The sequence below is a fragment of the Bos mutus genome, chromosome 18 (genome assembly GCF_027580195.1).
Source record: "Bos mutus isolate GX-2022 chromosome 18, NWIPB_WYAK_1.1, whole genome shotgun sequence".
Classification (NCBI taxonomy): domain Eukaryota; kingdom Metazoa; phylum Chordata; class Mammalia; order Artiodactyla; family Bovidae; genus Bos; species Bos mutus.
Window position 1 is genome coordinate 20,695,564 of NC_091634.1, and position 22,583 is coordinate 20,718,146.

A 22,583-nucleotide genomic window follows, 5' to 3' on the forward strand; every position below is an offset into this window, starting at 1 on the left:
CAGGATTTACCACTAGACAATTTCCTTAAGCCAGTATAGGCAGGGGGTGCTATTACTTGCAGACTGAAACTTCCTAGGAAATACAATCATCAGCTCATTGAAACACTTCTGTTCTGATCCACAGTTGCAAAGCAACTTGCAGCAAACTGGGCAATAGAGAACCTCTGCGAAACAACAGAAAACATATGCAAAAAAAAAAAATGGGAAAAGGACTTGGACAGGAACCTCATGAATAGGGAAATCCAAGTGACCATAAACATCTGGAAAGGCACTCAACCCCATTAGCATTCATGGAAATGCATATTAAACACAGAGAGATAGCAACAGCAACCACTAGATTAGAAAATATTAAAAAGAAGGGGAAGAAAAGCTTGAAATATCACATGTTGACAAGGATGTAGAACAATGGGGACATGTAAAAACACTGCTTGTGGGAGTGAAAATTGGCATAACTACTTTGGAAAACAGTTGGGAATTGTAGATTCACATACCCTATGACTTAGCGATCCTGCCCCTACATATATGTGTAACAGACAAGCTCTCCCACATGTGCGTAACACATGAATAAGCATGTTCACAGCAGCATTTTTCATAATAGCCAAAAAAACTGGAAAAAAAGAAAAACCTACTATACTGCAATATATTCATGATCCACAGCTTTAAAAAAGACCAACTGCACACATTCACATGGTCAAGTCTCCAGGTGAAAAAAATAAGACATGAAATGATTCATTCATTACGATTTTCTTTATGCAAAGTTTAAATACAGGCACAGGGGTATTTGTACCGAAGTGTTAAAACTACCAAGCAAGGTAATAAAGCAATGACTACAAAGTAGAGAGGGTGGTGGCCTCTAGGAAAGGTGATGATAATCAGGGGGTAGGGGGATCATTTCTGGTGATTGAGTATGGTGGTTATACAAGTGCTGGTCTTCTAATTATTATCTAAGCCACATATGATTTACACCTTTTTCTACGTTTTTAATGTATCTCACACAGAGAAACATAAGAAGTCAAAAAAATAATCACAGACCAGAGAGGTGCCAAGAACCAGTCTGGAGCCTGGAATATGGGCTAAATTTGAGAGAATTCTAGAGAGGTGGTCCCAGAGAGAGACTATCCGGATGGTCACAAGTTTTGCTTTCTTTCAATCAATTTATTCCAGCCAAGGGCTTTTCAGAAGTGTTTGCTTTCAAGTAAAAGTTGAAACCTTTGAAAAGTATCAATTCTGTCTTTTAAGTCTAATGTGTTAATCTGACAGCGTGCTCTTTCTGATTCACTGCAGTTCAGACCAGATCTGTTCCTTACACGATCGACAAAGACGCAGCTATCTGTATTTGCCTGGAGATCTTTCATCTTAAAATTTCAATCATCAGGGCCAGAAACACAGGAGACCACACCCAATGGCTCTTGAGTAAGCTGTATAGTGCTGGTCCAGGCATTTACTTCACAAAGTTCCGTTGTATACAATTCTTCCATGCTTTTATTTGAGCCTATTAACTTTATTTTAAATATAAATCTAACAAGCCCAGACATCTGTTTCCAGGACTCTTTCAGTTTAGAAAGGTAAAAGCAGCAGGGAACAGCTATGAGAATCCGTGTCACTATGCAAGGAGACAGAAAGAAAACATCTTAGGTCTCCTAGGCTTCTGGACACATTTATTGTAGGCACAACAATGAAACGTTAAATTAGAAATTGACTAGACTCTTTTTTTAAAAAATCAGGAAAATGGGCAGTGCATAAGAAACGGTTATCATCCAATCTTTAGCAAATCATATCATTCAAAAAAAGTAAGTTTTATAGATATTTTCCTGCAAAGAAGTCACTCTGTGAGCATGTCTAAATTCAAGTCTCTAGAAGCATATGTGTGTACACAGATGCAAATATATAGACATACACACATATACTTACACAGATGAATAATGAAAGGTAGAATCTAGAGAGTGTGTGTGTGTGTGTGCGCGTGTGTGTGTGTGTGTGTGTTCGTGCGTGTGGTGGTGGTGGTGGTAGTGGACTGAGCCCCGTTAAAGAACTCAAGATTTGGATGGAATTCACCCTGATGGCTGAACAATTATGAAACAGCAGCATCCTCAGAACCAAATGACCTTTTCATCAACTTACAAAACATTAAAGGTTAAAGAATGTTTGAAAGGAAGCTAATACTTTTAAAACATTGGGGAAATTGCCATCTTTTCAAAGACCTGACCAAAATGAGAGCAAAGTGCCAGACAGCATGTGAGCCTTACCATGAGGAGGTGTGACACGTTTGCATTCCCTGCTTCATTCAGAACTATGAATGAATCTACCTCCTCAGGAAAGGAGACAAGGTAGGCCTGGGAGCTACACAGCACGGGAGCTCATGTGAGGAACCCTTAACAGGCTGGCTCCTAATTGCAATTTTGCAGTCACAGTGCTTCCTCTCTCAAGTAGCGATGGCAAGGTGAGCAAATCAATGAGAGTGTCAGATTTTCCAGGCTTCTATTTTCCATCTGACCTGGATGGTACAAATTCCAGTCACTACTAACAGGGAAAATAGAAATATCAGTGAGGCTCCTCACTAAACTCATTCCTTTAATTAGCTCCCAGAAAGGCCTGGAGAATCCACCTTACTCGCCCTGCATATGCCCACTCTTCCCAGGAAGTTAGGAGGCCTGTGCCCTGCCCTGCCTTCCGCACCTCCCGCCTTCTTTCTCCTTGTCCCACTCACAGCACCTGCTTGCAGTATCCTCTGGGGCATCCAACCTCATCCTGTTTTATAAGCTTTTGTCTTCAAGAAGTCTGACCCGGTGGCTGCCCTTCTCACAGGGCTGCAGGAGGGGTCAGCATCACTGGACAACCACTGTATGCCAAGTTTTTCACCAAAGCATCAACATAAATCCATCATCCCAGGGAAGCCTGACTCTACCTGGGAAGTGGGCTCTGCTGTGACTCGCCCACGGGCAGACAGCTGGTAACACCATGCCTCTTTCAAACCCTGGTCTAGCCCTGAAAGCTCCCGGGATACAGTGCAAAGAAGTAAAAGCTTCGAAGGACTTCTCTGACTTGGATGAAATTTTTCTTCCCTGATTTTCTACTCAGGGCTGAAGAAGGAGATGAAGGAAGTGAGGCTCACAACGGGGGGCAATCCACTCGAGGTCACTTGGTGAGTTAGGGGCCACCAGCCCAGGCGCTGCCTCACATGGGCAGAGCTTGCACTCATCTGGCGTGTGCACATGTGCAGCCGGCCATGCACTTGGGCCTTCTGCGCTGCTGATCCTACTTTCCCTGCATGCTGTCATGCATCCTGGGCTGGAGAGTCAGCCCTCTTACTTTCTCACCTTCGCTGTCTACCTTCTAGACTCCTGACATGCCCCAGATAGAATCGTCCTTCAGAGAACGAGCAGCTGGCATTTCTGGACATTTGAGACGGGCATGACTCCTTGACAAATTTCCCTCTTGGAGGATGACTCTGGCCCATTTTCAAGTCTCATTTTTCCTGGCCGACAGGTGAGGCCTGAGGAGCAGGAAGGAGGGATTGTGGGCTGCTGGGAGGTTGAAGGGAGGCTTCCCTGCCACATGACACAGAGTCAGGGGAACTACAAAGACCTTGCTGCTTCTGTGACCGGCAGGCCTTCCTAGTGGGAACCCTAACCCCAGACATTCAAGTCAGTAGGAACTGCAAATTCTCTCGAAAAGCAGGGAGGCCCTTTGGTACCTGAACTTACCCGTTCACCCCCTACTGCCCACCAGTATTCCCAGCAAACCCAGAGCCAGAGCCCCTCTCAGCAGCCAAAACACTCCTAAGCGCCTTAAATGATGTGAAAGACTTCTTATGAATTTACCCCCCCCACATTGGGTCTACAGATTTTAAAGGTATTGATAATATCTCTCAGGTGATGTCACAATTCACTCTCTGTCAAATTTGTATTCAGCACCTACAGTTTTTTTTTCCTGTGTGTATTTACAAACAGTTAGCCAGCCTGGGTCCAGGTTCTGAGAGCACCCCCTGACCAGGGTGCCCCCTCTCTGGTGAATGAGGCCGGGGAGGATGGCTGCAGATGACTGACTTGAGCTGAGTGTGGCTGCAAAGCAGGGCCTGGAGGGCCCTTCTTGTTGGAACTCACACTCGCCTGCAGCCTGACTACCACCTGCAGACCCCTTGGCAGGGAGCGGGGTGGAGATCAAGCACTCCCCAGGGCAGTCTGTAGCTGGGCCCCAATTCTAATTCCTGCAGAGATGGAGAAAGAGCAACATGCTCACCACTCCACAGCAGAGAAAGACAATTGCACTTTTAAAAACTCTGTACTTTAAAAATATACAAAACAGAAACAGACTCACAGACGTGCAGAAGAGCAGACAGGCGGTTGCCAAGGGAAAAGGGGTGGAGGGAGGGATGGACTAGGAGTTTGGGGTTAGTATAGCAAACTATTGCATTTAGAATGGATAAACCAATTCCTACTTCATAGCACAGGGAACTATATCCAATCTCCTGGGATAAATCATAATGGAAAAAATATTTTTTAAAAAAAGAATGCATATATGCGTATAACTTAGTCACTTTGCTGTACAGCAGAAATCAGTAATACATTGTAGGGCTTCCCTGCTGGCTCAGATGGTAAAGGATCCTCCCGCAATACAGGAGACCTGGGTTCGATCTCTGGGTTGGGGAAGATCCCCTGGAGGAGGGCATGGCAACCCATTTCAGTATTCTTGCCTGGAGAATTCCATAGACAGAGGAGCCTGGCGGGTTACAGTCCATGGGGTCGCACAGAGTCAGACATGACTGAGCGACTAAGCACAGCACAGTAAATCAATTATACATCAATTAAAAGTGTGTGTATAGGCCTGCAGGGGCATGGTGGGCCCCGGGGTACTTGGAATGATGGGCCATGGGAGGTGGTGGGAAAGAAGAGATGCTGAGCAGAAAGAACTATCTGCTGGTCCCTGATGGAAGCGAATCCAGCGTCCCAGGCAAAGGTCTCCACTGAGTCCTGAGCCACAGGCAGAACCAGGTCAGAAGGCCTGCAGATTCTCCTCGTTCCTTAGAGACCAAAGGTCAGTATCAGGGCTGGGTCAGTCCCTTCTGACCCTGGCACACTCCCTTATTTCCACATTCTTCCTGAAGGATGCTATAGACAGGTCCCTCCTTGCATGCCTTTGCACATTGACAGGAGCTCCTGCCTAGGGGGTTGGGCGCTTCCTTCAGGATGTGCTTTTCCAGGGGAGGAGTCCTGTAGCTGACGCCAGTTGTCAGCACACCCACCTGAACAGCCTGCTCAGGCTTTCCCGGGGGCCAGGCTCCGGCAGCACCCCAACTCCCAGTCCCAGCTTCCAGTGGGCCTGACCTGCATGGGCATACAGTCCTCTGCTCAGTGCAAGTTGGATTTGTCTGCTTCAGAATTTCAATATTGGAGGGCTTTGAAGAGGGTGGTCAAGATCCGGGATGGGCAAGTGTCTTATCTTGAAGTTAATCCCAATGGAACACACGTTTCACGAAAACGCTAGATTTGTTACCGGAACCTACAGAAGGGAGTTGGAGTGAAGGCGCTAGAGCTTTTCTTAAACCCCTCTTTGGCGTCACCACCTGCCTCTGCTATCCAACTGCAAGCGAAGAGTGCAGAGACCTAGTCTTCCAGGTGATAAGAGCACTCCGGCCCACTGCCTCTCCCCTCTCTCATTCCTGGGGTGGGTGGGGCTGCCCCCCGGCCTGCCTCTAGAGGGCGCTGTTGGAGAGGTGGTACCGCCAGCTGCAGCCTCGGGCTCAAAGAGGGCGCCCCAGGGACTCCACCCCTAACCCCTGGCCTAATTTGAATATTTCATTGGCTGCAGCCAGTCTGGTCAATTTATCATGCAAATATGGGTGCCCTCGCGCCAGAGAGGAGCCACTGCCCGCGCAGGAGAGCGGCGCCCGATTGGTGGCCGAGACAGCTGCATTTGTAATATTTTTCTTTGGGCATTAGAGTCATTTACCAATGCCATCGCCGCAACTCGAGGCACTGAATCACAAGCCACTTAAAGGTTTTTATTGGCAGCTTTGAAACTTCTTAACATGTTCTTTTGTTTTAAACCAAGTATCAACCTATTGCTGACCGCCCACCCTCCCCCCCACTCCCCTGCCCGTCCTAAAAAAACCTGCAGCAGCTACAAACTACTTTGTTCCCTCTCAATCTGTGCACTGGGTGACCGCTTCTGCCGTGTCACAGCGAGGAGGACTAGACCTCTTTGGGATGAACACTTGGTAGACTTGAAATAAATAATCTTGGCAAATTCTTATGGGGTCCAGACACAACTGATAGCAGACAAACAACAAGGAACCAGAGAGCAACAGGAAGAAAGAGGAGGAAGATTTGGGAAAGAAAAGTGGCAGAAAGATGAAGAGGGAAGGGAGAATTCAGAGCTGCTCTGTGAAAGAGGAAATTCTTGGAGTTATCAAAGCTGCCGAAAAAAAGAGACTATCCGCATACAAAGAAACTCAACCTGCTGGCCGCCCTGTCCCGAAGAATTCTGGGTTTGCTATTCTAGAAACACAAGTGCTATGCACCCAAGTTTCAAGAAATAAAAATGACAGGAACGAGGTCCCTGCCCAGTATCCCTCTCTTGTACCTGCCCTACTGAGAATTGCGCCCGGTCTCGATTTTCCCCGTTTGGAAATTCAGCGACAAACACAAAAACCATAATATATAAGATAGAAAAGAAGAGCTATTAAAGAAGAGAAAGAGAAAACGAAATTCCTCCACGTTTCGCAAATTCCCCGGCTAGTTAATGAGGTCACCAGGCTTGCAACGCTGGGCTGTCTGGTTTGAGAAGACCTGGTGGCTTGATTTCTGAGACCTCCTCCTCTCCCGGGTTCTTGCATTGGACGAGCCTGAGCTCAGCCTCGCGGTGATTCACAAGCAGGATTCTGTCCGCGGAACTTGTTTGCATCCGCGAGAGAAGAGCTGGGCACCTCTGCTTTTCAGCTAGCAAAGAGCTGCTTGCTTCCAGCCAGGGGCGAGCCCCACAGTGGCTGCTACTGCGTTGAGTGTAGAGTTTTTTTTTCCTTAAGCTTTGCCTAAATGGTTTATAAAAATCCACTTCACCCAGAGTGGGAAAAAACACGCCTCGCTGTAGCGAGTAATTCTGGAATTCCCCGAGCAACTCAGGTCAACGCAAGGGATTTGATCAAAGGGCATTTTGCCAGTAATTGTGTCCTCCAAGCTGGTCTTAATGTATATCTGTCTTAGACAGAAACACGAAGACTTTCTACTTTTTTTAATATTAGATCTCCTAAAAAAAGTTTTTTTGAAAAGTTCGGTAAAGGATTAGGTTTGAAAGATAATTATGTGAAAAGGGGAGCGAAGTCTAAACTGTGCTCCCCAAGTCTGAAAATCCGGTACTGAGAGCAGAGGAGAGCCCCAGGGTGTTAGGGACGGAAAATCCCCAGCAGGTCTTGGGAAACCCCAGAAAGTAGTCCCTACCAATCACCCAGCTAGGAGATGGGTCTGTAGGCATACCCGATTCCCTTCCAATAACGGCGTTCCCTCCCTCCCTGTTAGGTACATAGCTTTTAATTTTTATTTTTAAAGATGCTTATAATTGCCTGGAAATCCCAAGTCTGGGGGCGGGTGGGGGGAGGGAGGGGGAAATGAGACATCAAGGAGGGGACATGCTGGCTCTAGCTTTCTAGGGGGCATGACTGGGTCAGCTTCCATCCAAAGTTCAGGAAGTCCCAGTCATGCCCAGTTCAGGGATGGCCCCGGGCAGCCTTGCTCTGCCCCGCCCCAGCAGAGAGCGGATCTCAAAGCTGGCCAGGGAAGATCAAAGGTGCTTTTTGCCTTTGAGTCGGGTGGTCCTGGTGGGATTGCCAGACCTGCAGAGAGCAGAGTTGCAAAGTTGGGCCAGACCTCTGTGTTGGAAACACAGAAATTTACCAAGTAGGAAGCCCGCTCTGGGGAGGAAGGGTTGATAGCCTGTGTACCCAAGTGTTTGGGGAGTGGGATGGCGGGGACTGGGGAGATTCACATTCTCAGCACCAATTCTTGGGCCAAGAGAAGTCTCCTACTTTTCTTCCAGGAGTGCCTTGCCCCGCCCCCAGCTCCCATCCCTGGGAGCCTGAAGTAGCTCCCCCGAGGCCCCACAGAAGTGGCATTAATATACCGCTCCGATTTTCCAAGGTTTATTTCACGTCAAAACTGTAAAAGTTCTTGGGAGAATTTACAGACAAAACATCTGGTTCGTTAAAACAAAGCTACCGGAAAAAGAGAAACAAACTTCGCTGCTGTATAAATGCACTTTTAGCAAACAATTTACCGCCTGGCTAGGGCCTGGCCCCAGGGTCCGAATTCTTCCCGCCACGACAGGGGCTGAGGTCCTGGGCCCAATCCCTGGCTGAGGTATGCAGGTGGTGGCAGTCCGCCTCTCAGCACCCAGGGTATCTCCTCCTGCCTAGCCCAGGTTGTGGTGACAAGGAATGTCAAAGGGTCCAAATCAGAGCGCCGACGTTCCAGGCGGGCGACGGCTGGAGAGCCCTCGCTGCCGCCTCGTCCCGCAGGCACTGGGCTCCCCAAGGGCCCACCGGCGGGCCAGATGCCCTCACACCTTGACATGGGGTGTAGTCTCCCAGAGGGCGTTGTCCCTGCGGGCTGCCCGCGCCTCCTCCAGACAACCCTTCTCTAAGGTCTATGTTTAGACCCCTGGGTCCCAAGCCCGCCCTGGCTACCCGGCCTGGATAGCCAGCTGCAAGGATGCCTTCTTTGCGGAGGTCTTTTTCCTTCTGGCCATCCCAAATGGGGACACACTTAATTCAGCCTGGTTTGGGACCGGCGGGCTGTCACTCAGCACTCAACCGCACCTTGAAGACAACCTCGGCTGCCTCCAGGCGGTGGCCCGCCTGCTCCTTCCCCAGCGCGAACTTCCTGACTCCTCGCGCCGCCCGCCGCGGTCAGGATCCTCGCCCCTCCACCGCACACTTGTTTCGAATCACACGCCTGCGTACTTCTCCCCTTTCCGACTTCTCCCGGCTAGGCTCGGGTTAGCCAAGGACAAAAGCGCTCCCGGGATGGGAGAGACCCGCTCAGGTAGGCCCGGCACTGCCGCCTGGGGTCCGTGAGTTCCGGGAGCTGGAGTCGGGCTTCTAACCCTTTGACCTGAAGGAAAGGCTGTTGGGACCATTTGAAGTGAACAGGGCTCCGAATCCCGCCGCAGAGGAGGAGCGGGGTTGCATTGCGCCCGAGGAGCAATCTTGGGAGTCAGGAGTTGTCTTCATGGCCCCTGGGAATTTGGGGGGCTCTTAACAGGGTGGTCCAGCTGATCGCAATGGGAGCCGCCAGTTTCCCCTACAGGCGGTTGCCACCGGACATTTTGGTATCTCCCCACTGTCCCTCAGCCCCCTTCTCCTTTTATTTTTAGGGGTGTAAAAAATTATTCTCAGAAACACGGCACTTCCCAGAGGGGGCCACTTTTTGCGTGACTCACGCGGCTAAGTAGTTACCAGGTGCTTCTGCAGGGCAGAACCGTATTGTGGCTTTTCAAAGGAAAGGTCTCTGCAACTCTTCAGAGTAGGGTACAAAGATTTCTGCACAGTGTGCCTTCTACAGAATTCTAGGTCCTCTGCCAGGCGCGGGCTTTTCCGCCCTCTAGTCTAGCGTGGAAATGATTCAGCTGCTGGATGCGGTGCGCGAAGCCGGCACCCTAGAGCGCGGACCGTCCTTCCCAAGGAAGGAGCCCCAGCTAGCGCCGCCTCAGCGGTCTCTGGCCTCCTCCTGAACCGCGCAGGCCTGGGAGCATGCCTGAAACCGGTTTCTGTATCCCTCCGAACTCGGGAATCGCGGAACCATGAGACGCGCAGGTTTGACCCGCGTGTGTAGTCGACTCGGAGGGACCGAACTCACCAGGCACCGGACAGATATATTTTCAGTAGTAATAACACAAATATATCAGGGGAAGTGCCAGGGACAGCCGCCCCACAGATGTCCCAGGAGGAGGTTCTACGTACACTCTTCCTCTTAAGTTCTTGGGAGGACATGAAAGGCCCCTGGCCCGGCCAGATTGATCCTATGATCAGGGACATATGTGAAGGTGTCTGTCTTCTGGATCTTGGGTTAGGGGACGATAGGGAAAAGCAAGAAGCAGAAGCAGGGGAGCAGGCCACCACCGTCCGGGGTCAGCACTCTTGGGGAATGGTCGGCAACTCCCTGCAAAGCACTGGCTTCTCCAACTTATGACCCCGTTCTCTCTCCCTCTGTAAATAACATGTGAATTACAGACATACTGCCACCCAGAAACTATTTCTCCCTAAATCGAGCTCATAGTTCTCACTCGAATCCATGAGAACCCATGGATCCCTCCTCTTTCTTCCCTTCTTGTCTCCTCACTGTCAGGCCATGGTACCAAGCAGCCAGGCGGGGCCTGGCAAACTTGTAGATTGAGACCTTTTGGCTAACACCTGCCTGGCGACCACGACACCCTTGGACTCGGCCAAGCTGAAGATTTAAGCCACGGAGTTGAGGTAGCTTCCAGGTCTATATCGTGCTTGCTGCGGATTTGGGAAACCTACCTCCCTTCTTTCCTATGCCACACCCAGTCCACAGAAAAGGGGCAGAGAACTTGGCAGAATGCAAGGGCTTGGTTGACACTGTTCCCCTGCACCTGTCCCATCCCTAGAATGGCCTGCAAAACTAATCATGTTTAGAGATCCCGATATTAAACTGGGTAGGTGTAGCTAAAAGATCCCCGTAGAGATCAGGGTTCCAAGCTGTGCCAAGCCGGACCGGAACCTTGTTTTCGTGCCCCGGCAAAGTAGCGCGGTCGCAATATGCACCCCGCATAGCCCGTGTTGTGCGTGACGGGCTGTCGCGGCGATGTGCAGCTCATTGACACTGATGGATGCGCCAATGGTTGGACGGACAGATGTTGGGGCGGATCGCACTGCGCGCAGTGCCTGAGCGGGGGAGGGCGAGGCAGCGATCGGGCGGTGGCTGCGGGCTACGCTGAGACCGGAGCTCAGGCCACGGCCGACAGGGGGAGAGGGCGGAGGGAACTGAGATTTGGAAAGCTGCGCCGGGAAGGAGAGGAGGAGGGGGAGCACGAGCCAGGGCGAAAGTCTCAGCCTTCCGTGCACGGTGCTCAGTGCTGTGCACTCGCTACAACCCGTGGACCCAAGCGGGCGCTCGGCGTGTGGAAGGTGAGTCAGGGCGGCAGGAGGTGACCTCCCGCGGCGCCTACTCTCCTTCAGGCAAGTGGTGATCAGTGCCGCAACCAGAATCCTAGAATCCTGAGGCCGCGGGCGGCGTCTGCCAACTCACCGTTTTCTCCTTCGCAAGAAGCGTTTCACGCCCCACGGCCGCGTCTCCCGGGCCTGGAGGGGCAGTTGCTCTGGCCTCTGCGGCCGCAGGCACCAACTCCGCGCCACGCGCCCGCCCCACGCACGAGGCCAGCCCGGGGCCCAGCCGCAGCTAGACTCCAACTCCCCGCAACCGCCCAGGGTCCGCATCCCGCAACTCCGTGCGCTCCTGCGCACGCCAAGGCGCAGGAGGCGGCTTTATAGCCCCGGAGGACGGCGGCAGCACATCTGCATTCAGGGAGGCGTCTGGACCGAGCCCAAGCCCGCAGGCTGGGGGCGAGCGGAGACTTTTGATCTTACCGTCAGGGTGAGATCGAGGTCTCCTGGTCTAAAAGAAAAGAAAGTATGCCTGTGAACTTTTAAAACAAACTTGCAAAAAACAATCACAAGGAAAAAATAAAGAGAAGAGGGGGCAGAAGAAGAGAGGAAAGAGACTAAAAAAGAAACATAAGGGGGGGGGGGTGGTAGGGAAAGACGGGAGAAGGCCGGGGTTTGCAGCTCCCAGAGCGCTCAGGCAGTCAGTCCCAGGGCGCGGGGCTTCGGCCCTCGCCCGGACTCTCGCACGCGGCTCACAGGGTACTCCCAGGGCCCCAGCGGCGCGCCCAGAAGCAGCACCGCCTAAGGGGCCGTGGGTCTGGCGGCCGCCCCCGCACTCCCGCCACCGCCGCCCGGCAGCGCCCGGAGCCAGCCCCGCCGCTGCCGCCCCATTCCCGGCCCAAGAGCTGGCCCAGGGAGACGCAATCGAGCCCGCAGCGCATCGATGCGCCGCCGCCCGCGCCGCTCCGGCTCCGGCTCCCGCTCAGCCGCCGCTGCCCTGGGGTCGTCCCATTGAGTTCCGGCCCACCCGCGCCCTCGCGGCCGCCAGTAAGTGAGCCCTCTTTGCCCCGCTGCCAACTCAGCCCTGCCAGCTCCTCCTCTCCACGATCCGCCGGGCTGGCCCGAGCCTCGGCGACCCCAATGACCCAATCAATAATCAATTCTTTTTGCCCAATACTGCCGGAAGGCCAGGCACTAGGCGCGGTAGCCCCTCTCGGGGCGCCCCGGAGCGGGGGATGGGCTTGAGAGTCTGAGCTCCTGCCCCCGCCCCCGTCCCGCCCTCAGATCTGCCAGAGCCCGTGGTTGGGGGCGCGGTCCGGCGCCTAGGGGGTGAGGGACGGGGTGGAGGTACCGTGATCTTCCCAGTCTGGAGAGGAAACTTAAGAGGCACCCCCTCCCTCGCCCACCCCCGGGACGGGCCCGGGAAAGTTTGCCCGGGAAAAAAAAAAAAAAAATTGGGGGAAGTGGCGGCGGCGGGTCCCGGGGGAGGAGCTCGGGAGGCGCGCGGGGTCTGAGAGCAGCCCCCACCCGCTCCAACCCGCGCCCGCCTCCTCCCCCGAGGGCGCCGGCGCCCGCCCGCGGGCCCTGGCATCCCCGGGGTGCGCGGGCCCAGGCCCGGGGTCTGAGCTGGGGGCTTTGGACGCGGCATGTGGAAAGGAGTACGGCCCGGGAGTGGCAGCGGGGGATAGCCAGGGGGCGAGGCCGGGTGGGGAAGAGGGGCAGGCGGGAGTAGCTAGTGCCCCGGGACAGGCTCGGCCGAGCCGGCGCCGCGCCCCTGCGTGCGCGCAAGGGGCGGAGGCGGAGGGGCGGCACCCCCTCCCAGGACTGGGCGGGGGTCCTAGACAGGCTCGGGGCCGGGAGTGGGGGCGCGGCGCCCCCGCGGGCGGGCTAGTGACACGATCATCTCCTTTTCCTTTAAGCTTGCCTGTTGCCGACGCCGCCGCTCCAGCCGCGCCGCGGGCAGAAGACTGGACCGCTGAGCCCCGGGCCGCGGCGGCGGCGGCGGCTGAGCGCCCCCACCGATGCCGTGACCCTCCTGCCCGGGGGCGGGGACCCGGGCTTCACCGGCCGGGGCCGCTCCGGTGCGCCTCCTCCCACCCCTCTGCCCGCCTTCTCCCCCTACTCCCCGCCCCCCGGCCCCGAACCCCGCGCACCTCGTCTGGGGACGGGGCGGGGGGTGGGGGGGGCAGGGCTGCCGCTCCTCTCCGCCCCTCCTCCTCCGGCCTCTGGAGCGATTTGTCAAACTTCCCATTCCGCCGGCAGCGCGGTCCTCCTCCTCCTCCTCCTCCTCCTTCACCACCTCCTCCTCCTCTGCCTCCTCCTCCCCCCGCGCTCCTCCCTCCCCGCGCCTCCCTCGCCCGCCCTCCTTCTTCCCTCCGCACGTTCGGGGATCGCGGCGGAGCGCTGAGCGGGGGGGACGCGGAGAGCCGGGGCGCAGCAGCATCCTGCGGGCGGCCGCTCTCCGGGGGGGAGGCTGAGAGCCGGCCCGCCTCGCCCCCCCGCGGGCCCGCCGCCCCTCCCTCCCTCCCTCTCAGCCCGGCAGCGGCGGCGGCGGCGGCGGCGGCGGCAGTGGCAGTCGCCGGAGGAGCATCATGCCGAGGAGGAAGCAGCAGGCGCCCCGGCGCGCAGCAGGTACGAGCCGCTTCCCCTTCCTCCTCTTCTCCGCCTCCTCTTCCTCTCCTCGCCCCGCGTCTCCAGCCGGCGGCGACCCCGCTCCTTGCCCCGCTCCTTGCCCCTCTCGCTCTGGCCACGCAGAGTAACTCCGGGGCGCCGGGCTTTCTCACCGCTCTCCTGTCTGGTGCGTGCGCCCGCCTCGCGGACCGGCGCCCCCCGGACGCCCCGCTGCGCTCTGCCGCCGCCCCCCTGCTCCCCTTCCCGCTCGCACCCACTTCGGGAACCGCGCTCGCCCGCGGCGAACTGAGCGGGGCTGAGTCCTGCCTCCTCTGCTCCCCGCCTGGCCGCCGAGGGGGTGGGAAGGAGCCCTCTTCTGTCTCTTTCTGTGGGGGGCGGGCGGGGTCACCTGAGTTCCCCGGGACACCTTCTGTGTCCTCTCGCGGCCGGCCGGCGGGGGACTGCCCGGTGTCTGCCGAGCGAAAGAGAGCGAACGAGTGAGCGAGTGGGTCCCTTTGGCCACCTTACTGCTAATCCGATTGATTCTTCATTTATTGGGCCCAAACCGGGCACAGCGGTGGAAACCAGAGCGCACAGGGTCTGGGTATTGTCAGATGACTGTCAAGGCGATGTTAGATGCTGGCGTTCTCTTTACCCTGGTTTGTTTTCGCTCACCCCCACCTTCTCCTTCTACTGCTTCTCCCATCCTCATTTCCTCCTGGCACTTAGTTCTGGGACGTATCTGAGTACTTTCTTCGCCGCCCCCCACCACCCCCCCACCCCGCTCCTTTTTTTCTCTTTTTTTTTTTCCAGGAGTGTCAACTCCTGTTAAGACTGAGCCGATTTTTTTTTTTTTTCTTTTCTGGAAAAAGCATCATTGAAAGCAAAACAAAACCCACACACATAACATTATTTTGCAATAATGTCAGTTGGGGGCATGTTGCTTGGAAGAAGGGTTTCTGGCCCTTTGCCACCCTTGATTTGATGACTGATTGATCGCCCGTCATGCTGCTGCCTTTGATCTATTCATTCCCAATAAACATCAATAAATCACTCGAAATGGTGAGGCCAAGCTCTGTGACGTCACTCGGGCCCTGTCAGTGCAACTTCTGGGATTTGGGGCGGACTGCTGAGAGGACCACATATGGACGGGATGTATTTTGATATGAGTAACACTCAGATGTGCAGAGGTTCAGATGCTGCCTGAAGGGGAGGGTTGAGTGGAGGTTCATTTCTTTTTTTCTTCTCTTCCTTTCTTTTCTGTTCTTTTTGTGGAAGAAGGGAGGACAGGGAGCAGGGTCAGGGCTTTGCCTGGTGCCCTTCTGGGATGAAGGCACTGTAACCATGCCACCGGTGAGTGCCTGTAGTGGCAGTGGGAATGATGGTGGTGGTCACTTCCATGGCTTCAGCGGGCATTGCCAGTGGAGCTCACACACTGGCTGCACTCTGAACTTGAGTCTTCTCACACAGGGTCACAGAGAGAGAACGCTGTTCTTTCTTCTCCCAGAAATGTACTGACCTGTTAGTGTCCAAAAGAAATTGTTGAAGAAAACAGACTTGGTTTGGGGCATATGTTGCCGATTTTGCTCTGTCCTCAGAGTTACCCAAATTTACAAAGTTTGAAAATCACAGTCGTGGTTGTAGGGAGGGTGCCACCTCTCAAGTCACCTTCTGGCTGGTGCTTTTTTGCCCATCCCATCTTCTACTTTAAATTCCAAGCTCAAGCAATGAGCTTATCTACTCAAAATAAACTCTCAAAGTTTGGAGGACTCCTTTACAAAGTTGGACAGTAGGAGTGTCTTGGGCTGCTTCCAGTCTTTGAAATTTTTTTTTTCCTTTCCTTTTTGGATGTACATTTGAAGGTATCTCTCTGCCTCAATCAAATGAACCATATGTGATCACATCTTTACATTTGGTTTAGAGCCCTCTCCGCCGTTGCTTCATCTTTCTCTTCCACCTTGCCAATCTGAGACTCGTATTTGATAACTTTCTGCTAAAAATATTAGAGGAGGAGGAGGAAGTATGCTGTTGGTTTTATTTTTTTTTTAAAGCAACCTGTTCACTAACCTTTTTGCACCTTTAAAAAATGCCAGCCAGGAAATCTCAGGTCAGTTAAGAAATGTTCATTATATAAAAACTTGACTGCAGGACTAATAGGAGCTGGAAGAATGGTTTTGCTCTATCAAAATGACCCGTCAAAACGACTTTGTTTCATATTTGATTTAATTGTCTCTCTCCTGACAGGCACATTCATCAATAGCTTAATGGTCAATCAGAAGTTGGCAGCGTGAGTGCTTTTTTTCTTTCCCATACCCTGGTTTTGGATTTACTTTATCAGAATGCCTCTGCCTAATGGACGTGTGGAGGAGGGGGTGGGGAATGTCTGAAGGGCTACTTATTTAAGAGTGGAGGGATAAAAAAAAAAAAAAAAACCTTCCACATCCAGGCTGGTGATAAGTATACACAGGCCAGTATGTGTGCTGTGTGAGTTTGTTTGTTTGTTTGTTTGGATGGGCAAAAAACTTCCCATTTTTCTTTTCTTTTTTTCCTCCTTTTTCAGTTCTCACAGCTGCAAGTTATAAGGTTCATGCCTGCTTTTGTGGCATACTGGGAGTGATGACAAATTGATTGCTTTGTACTGATAGAGAAAGAGAGTGGGAAAAAGAAAGATGTCTGCTGATTGGTAACTGGAAATCCAGTCCCAGCAACCTTGAGAAGACTCAAGAATTTTTTTCCCCCTCCAAACTGAAAGGTCCGCTCAGCCATAAAAAAAGAAAAGTTGTTTTGCCAGCTTCATTAGTGTTCACCTAATTAGCTGTAAACCTGATGGATTTCTGACAGCTTTAATGATTGGAGATGACAAGCTCGACGCAGTGTCATCCCGCAGAATTAGGTTTGCAGCTAGTTTGATGTAATCAAGTTGATATTACACAGTCCTGGCTGCCTTTAGTTGTGCATTAACTCAATTTTCTGCTGCAGGTGACAAATGGGCTTTGGTACCTGGATAATCATGTCATAGGAATTAGGGCCCTTTTAATGGTCTGGGGTAGAATAACAACCACAAAGGGCTGAGAGCTGGGGAGAGTGTGCAGACGTAGCACACAGGTGCACAGTTTTTACATCTAGGCCAAATGTAGCGCTGCTCTCCAGAAGGCCAAGGCAGGCTCCAAGAATCCCTGAAAAGACGTATTTCTGCACTTCAGGATTTTCTCTTTTTGATAGAAATTATGCATGGCTGAGTGTCTTTTCTCAAAGGGAAGAGAGAAATTTCTTCACCTGCCAAGGAGAAACCTGGGCAGGAGTTTCCTTTCTCCAGGCGTGTAATTTCAAAGGGCTATACGTTTGTGCTGGACAAATGTCGTTACCCGTAGAAGCTCAGAGAGCAGCGGGGTGACAGAGGCCAGTGTCCTTCAGGTAAAACGACCATTTTGTCTCTCTCCTACGCGTAATGTTTGTTTTTCAGTAAGTATGTTTTTTGAAAATAGCAGAAAAGAAGTTCAAGCAGTACTTAATAGCAGATCTCGTTTTATTCTTATTTGTTCTCTGGAAGGAAGTGTAAAATCTTAATAAGCCCTTGCCTAAACTCCTCCCGCCCCTGGCCAAAAAAAAAAAAGAAAGAAAATCCAACAAACAACAACAACTTGTCATTGACCTTTTGAGTCTTATTTGGTGAAAGAGAAAAACCATCCAAGGAGTTCTTAGGCAGTTGTATTGCAAAGGTAAACCTTCAAGCGTCTTGACTTTTGGCAAAGTGGTTTGGACCCCTTAGGACCTGCTGGAGTAACAAATCACTGCGGGTCCCCAAGGAATAGGTTGAGCTTGTGGTGGCGAGGCCTGGAGGTTTTACTTTGTGGGTAGACATGGACGAACTAGAAGATGGCACACGTGGCGAGGCCCACGTACCACCATCCTAACCTTCCTAAGTCTCGTCCACATATCAGGCAGCTCTGGAGAGGAGCTTTTCCCTCTTGGAAGCACATGGATCATTCAGGAAGGCATTTCGGCCTCAGCTTTGGGAATTCATTTGCTCTCAAAACCTGCCACACATCTCTCCTTTGGATAGACATTCTACCCGGTAGCAAGGTGACAAAATGACTGGTTTTGGTCACTCTGTGATTCTCCCTCCCCCCTTTTCCTACAAAACGAAAGGAACAATGTAAATTTTAAAAAAGAGAAACTGAGAAGCTGGAGGAGAGAAACAAAGAGGGCAGGAGCCAAGGCCATTCCCCTGGACGTCCACGTAGGGGAGAGAAGCTTCCAGAATTGGCTGCTGTGCCCCCATTATCTTGACAACTGTCAGTTAGAGCTTCAGTGCTCTCCAGGGCCAGCCTTGATTGTGAGCGGCTGATGTTGTCATTTTGTTCTCGGTTTTGCCTTGAGCGCGCTCATAAGCGGGAGCCAGGTAGTCAATAACTGATGTATCAGCAGTTATTCCCCAAATTGCCTCACAAGTCTGCGTTTTCCCTCTTTTTTTAAACTAAAGATTGTTTTGTAAAGTGATTAGAATGAAAGGTGACTGCTCAGGGCCAGGGGAAATGCCGTGAAACCCAGGTGAGTTCCCAGAATGAAAACCCCTGGTTCCCCGCCCTCCACTTCTGGGATTCTGGAAGGGGAAGGATCAGCTTCTGGAGGGCAACGTGGCATCTTTCCTTTTTCCTGGCATCTGGCAGAGCCAGGCTGGGGCTAGGGCTGCAGATGCAGGCAGGGAAGGAGCAAGGAGAGGATGGGAGTCCTGGTTCTGGTGGGTGCCCCACAGCCATCTTTGATAACAGGAGCAGGCCAGTTAGCCGAGCACAGTTTGTGAGGCTTTCCTGCTGGCCCATTTTTATTCCTGCCTATCACTGGACAAACTATAAAAATAGCTTTAGTCTTGTAGTAAAAAAAAAAAAAAAAAAGGTAGGGTGTGTGTCTACTTTCTGTGTTTGTCTGCATCCAGCCCAGGTTGGGAGGCCTTTCAGAGAAGCTGTTTTGTAACACCCCTGGGACCTCACCCCGTAGCCTGTAGGGAAACAGGACAGAACATAGCGGTGGTATCACGCTGGACCTTCTCAGGTGTTCAGTGTGTGTATGTGTTCTAGTTATGTTCCAAATTGCGGTTTCTCTGTCTAAAGTTAAAAAATGAAAGGTGAATACAATATATTGTATTTGGTAACAATGATATGGACTGGTACATCGAGACAGATAATGTGCACTTGTAATTAGACTCAATAGACAGGCAGTCATTTTTAAATTCTTTTGACACATGCATAAAATAGTCATATAATAAGATAAGATGACAATTTTATGTTAGGTTGATAAAGTGTCCTGATACATGCATTTAAATGTCTGTAAGCCTTAAAAAAAAATTCAGACAGATTAATTCTAGTTTCCAGTATTTGCAGTTAGTCATTAAATTAATTTTCAAATCCTACTAAACAATGGCTATGAATATGTTTTTTTTCCTGTCTTTCTTGAGTCTTACACCTGATTGTAAGGAATGGATACATAGATTTGGTAGCTTTCTCTAATTTTTCAACATTTGTAAACATTTATGTTAGACATGGGTGTAAAAATTCAGGTTACTGTTTGTGACTAGAAACATGCTATGCAGTTTTAGAAGCTGAGAAAAAACACCAGTAATAGAACATAATCTTCTTATGACCACTTGCCTGAACAACTGTCATACTCCACATTTAGGAATCTTTATTAGAAAGATTACATAGTGTCCTTGACCAAATATTGAATATTTTATAAGCCCCATTTAAAAAAGAAGACATTTTGAGCACATACACTTGATTTGATCAGCACTTAGATTCTTGGGCTTAATTACTTTCAATTTTGTAAATTATTTTAGTATTTCAACAAAAGTGGCCCGAGAGACATATGGGGTGGGGGGAGCATTTCTCTAAAGGTCACGTTACCTGGACTTTTTGACCCTCTCCTTACCTTATTTTCTCAAGTGTGCTAAGGTGTGGCTCTTGAAGAATAATTTAAATTTGTTTGGGCTTAATGATAAATTATTAATTCATACTGTCAGGACACGTGTTATTAATTATGACTGTGTTTTCTTCATCCAGAACAGCTGTTGGGGAAACAGTGTAAGTTCAGATTGTCTTCGAGGGTTGGGAGCCAAAGCAAGGAACTTACCAACTCCTTGTCATCATCTTCCTGATTCCCTTGCTTTGGGAATAAAGGATTGCAGGGGGCGGAGTGAATCGGGGAGAGAAACTACTAATTCTGGGCCAAGATGGGTGCTAACAAATGCTCATTCATGTACCTTTTTAGAGAGCAAGCCTAACTGCCAATGCTCGGAGTCCAGGTGGGCTTCTCGGTGGTACCTGCTGCCTTCCCCAGTCTGGTTTCCATTCCACCAGTGTCTCTTGTTTTCGTCTTTCTCTTGGGTAGACCAGAAGGTCAGGTTTGCAAGTTTATAGTAGCAGAAAACAAACTACTCTGAAAGCTTGTCTGTCCCCCAAACTGGAACCCATCCCTTGGAGAGTAAAGAGCTGTTTGGTAATATACATGAAATGACTCCAATTCATTTACTTTTGATTTTCTATCCCCATCATTAAATCTAGTCCTATGTATTCAGTTTCCTCTGAGTTCTTTGAGAAATGCATGTTGCATAAAATAGGCAATTTTTAATGAACAATTTAATGTAAATGGGTTTTGAATTTAAATTAATATTAATGAAGCCTTGAGTGAATTTATTTTGCATACGTAAAGACTTGTAAGTCTTTTACCCATGTGCTTTCTCCTTTATGTAGTAACACTGGTTGGGTGGATTAACCAGCACCTTTTAAAGATTTATACTTAAAAAATGAAATTGATTTTACATGTCCAATAGCACCAACATATCATTAGGCAAAAGCGTTACTTAATTTAAAGAAAATATACCTCATTTTCCAATTAAAACTCTCCCTCTCCATCGTCCTGAAAGCTGCTGTTGGTTTGGCATTGCTGCCGGGGAAAATACACACCAACAATAGTTAGTTACTACAATCAAGATGTTTTCTTTCTTTGCCTTACCTCTAATGCATTATGTATCCCAGGATGATGGGAAGTTCTGTAATTAATTCTGTTAGATGTAATTGCTATAATCACTTTGATGTTACACATAATAAAGGTAATATGGTAAGCACATAAAAAATATAAACACCTTATTGTAACACTCCTGCTAAAATTCCTTCTCGTCAAGTCTGGTTTATAGACAAGTGTTCTCAACTCTTCTCGGTCATAGGTGACAATTTATCTGAGATGTGTTCATTGATATTCCAAAGGAAAGTCAGTGATTGGAGAGGATGGGCCTTGGCTTGAAGGGGTCTCCAGGCTGATTGCCTAGGAATCTTAATTCCCCTTTCCTTAAAGATGTGGCTAATGAAGAAAAGGTAACCATTAACTTCTGGAGAGGTGAGAGGTAAACAGTTAGGAGGGCCTATGGAGTGAAGTAAGAGATGTAGGAAGGGAAGAAGAGCTCAGAGAAGAGTGATGGTAGAGATTTCAGATCAGAGGAGATGTTGTGCTATAGCTTTTCTTATCCTCATGGTGTGGGATTATGGGAAGTGCCATGCGTTTGTGTGTGTGTGTGTGTGTGTGTGTGTGTCTGAGAGAGAGAGAATATAGGAGCATGTGCTTATGGGTAACAAGAAAAAGCCACCTTTCTGTAACAGTGCAATAAAGGAAATTAGCACAGAATACATGCTTTATTATTATTACTATTGCTACTGTTAGACACCTTTCATGGGGCATCTGAGGACTGTGCCTGACTGTTGTACATCCCACCACAGAGTTGGCCACCGTTGCCTGTTGGACCGAAACATGTGATCTTTTGACATTTCCACTCCCCACCACACACACATACACACACATATCTGTGTACCTACCCTGGATCAAGCCACCATAGGGCATAAGTTTGCCTGAGACTCTGAGCACACAATTCTTGTGGAATGTTTCCAAACACAAGCGAATTGTTCTTGCAGAAGCTGGAGGATGTGGTGGGAGAGGAACCCTGTTATTTAATTTTCCCCCTATGGATAACCTGGAGTCACCCTAGCAGGGACATTTGACCCCATCATCAGCTGCGCTCTGTCCTGCGTGCTACAAAGGTCAAGAGATGTCCTGCCCCGATGTTGGCCTGACGGCTTGAATGTGAATTCTCTGCTTTTATATTTTGTTTTTCGGTGTGTTGTAAGAGACCGAGTCTGTAAATCAGCATACGCAGAAATAAAATAAGCCAGAGTGGATGTGTGAGAAGCGGATCCTCCTCTTCTCTGGAGGAAGGGAAAGGTGTTTGCAGACGGCGCTGAGATTCATTGACAGCAGTGGTTCCCTAGCCTGTGCCCAAGGCCTGGGGAGCGGGTCTGGCCCTTGCTTTCTCGGGCTGGCTGGCTGCAGACCAGGCAGGGAAGTGGGGGTGCTGCAGAAGGCCGCTGGGCAGGGCCTGTCTCCTGGGCATCGGGCCTAGCATCCCGGCCTGCCAAGGTGAGCAGGGGCCGAGGACCGGGTCTGGGGTCCCAGCGTGGACCTGGGCTGCAGTGGGCCAGCCATCAGCTCTCCTGCGGTGACTCCCGGCTGGTTTTGATGGCGAGGATGATAAAAGGTCTGAGAACTCCATAGGCCCCTGTAATCAGGGCCAGCGCTGACATCCTTCTCAAGTTTGACAGCTTCTTCCTTTTCTCTCCTCACCGCCAAGCCTTTCTCAACCGAATTTCCCCGCCCTCCCCTCCCTCCCTCCCTGCCCGCCGCCCACCCCTTCCCTCCCTCTCCTCCTTTCTGTGTGTGTCTCTCTTGTTTCATGTTCTTGATCAGCCTCAGATGCCGGGAATTATTTTTTTTCGGGCGGGAGGGGGAGTGTTGCTTTAGGTTTGTGGGTTGGGCA

The 22,583-nt window shown here is 50.9% G+C and overlaps 1 protein-coding gene and 1 long non-coding RNA gene across 6 annotated transcripts in view; one reads left to right on the forward strand and one right to left on the reverse strand.

Moving 5' to 3' along the window:
• Positions 1–11,418, reverse strand: part of LOC138991812 (uncharacterized) — a 34,073-nt gene extending 22,655 nt beyond the window's left edge. For all 3 annotated transcript variants that reach the window (XR_011467700.1, XR_011467699.1, XR_011467701.1), the window contains exon 1: positions 11,262–11,418. This is a non-coding gene — a long non-coding RNA (uncharacterized lncRNA). The remainder of the gene's footprint in view (positions 1–11,261) is intronic.
• Positions 11,007–22,583, forward strand: part of TSHZ3 (teashirt zinc finger homeobox 3) — a 71,814-nt gene continuing 60,237 nt past the window's right edge. Inside the window, exons 1-2 of one of the 3 annotated variants that reach the window (XM_070388020.1) lie at positions 11,007–11,140; positions 13,036–13,747. In XM_070388020.1, the coding sequence (XP_070244121.1) occupies positions 13,708–13,747 (40 nt within the window). In that variant the 5' untranslated portion in view covers positions 11,007–11,140; positions 13,036–13,707. Of the gene's footprint in view, positions 11,141–12,031; positions 12,164–12,573; positions 12,775–13,035; positions 13,748–22,583 lie in introns of those variants that run through there. The other 2 variants (XM_070388018.1, XM_070388019.1) reach the window with 2 other exon arrangements.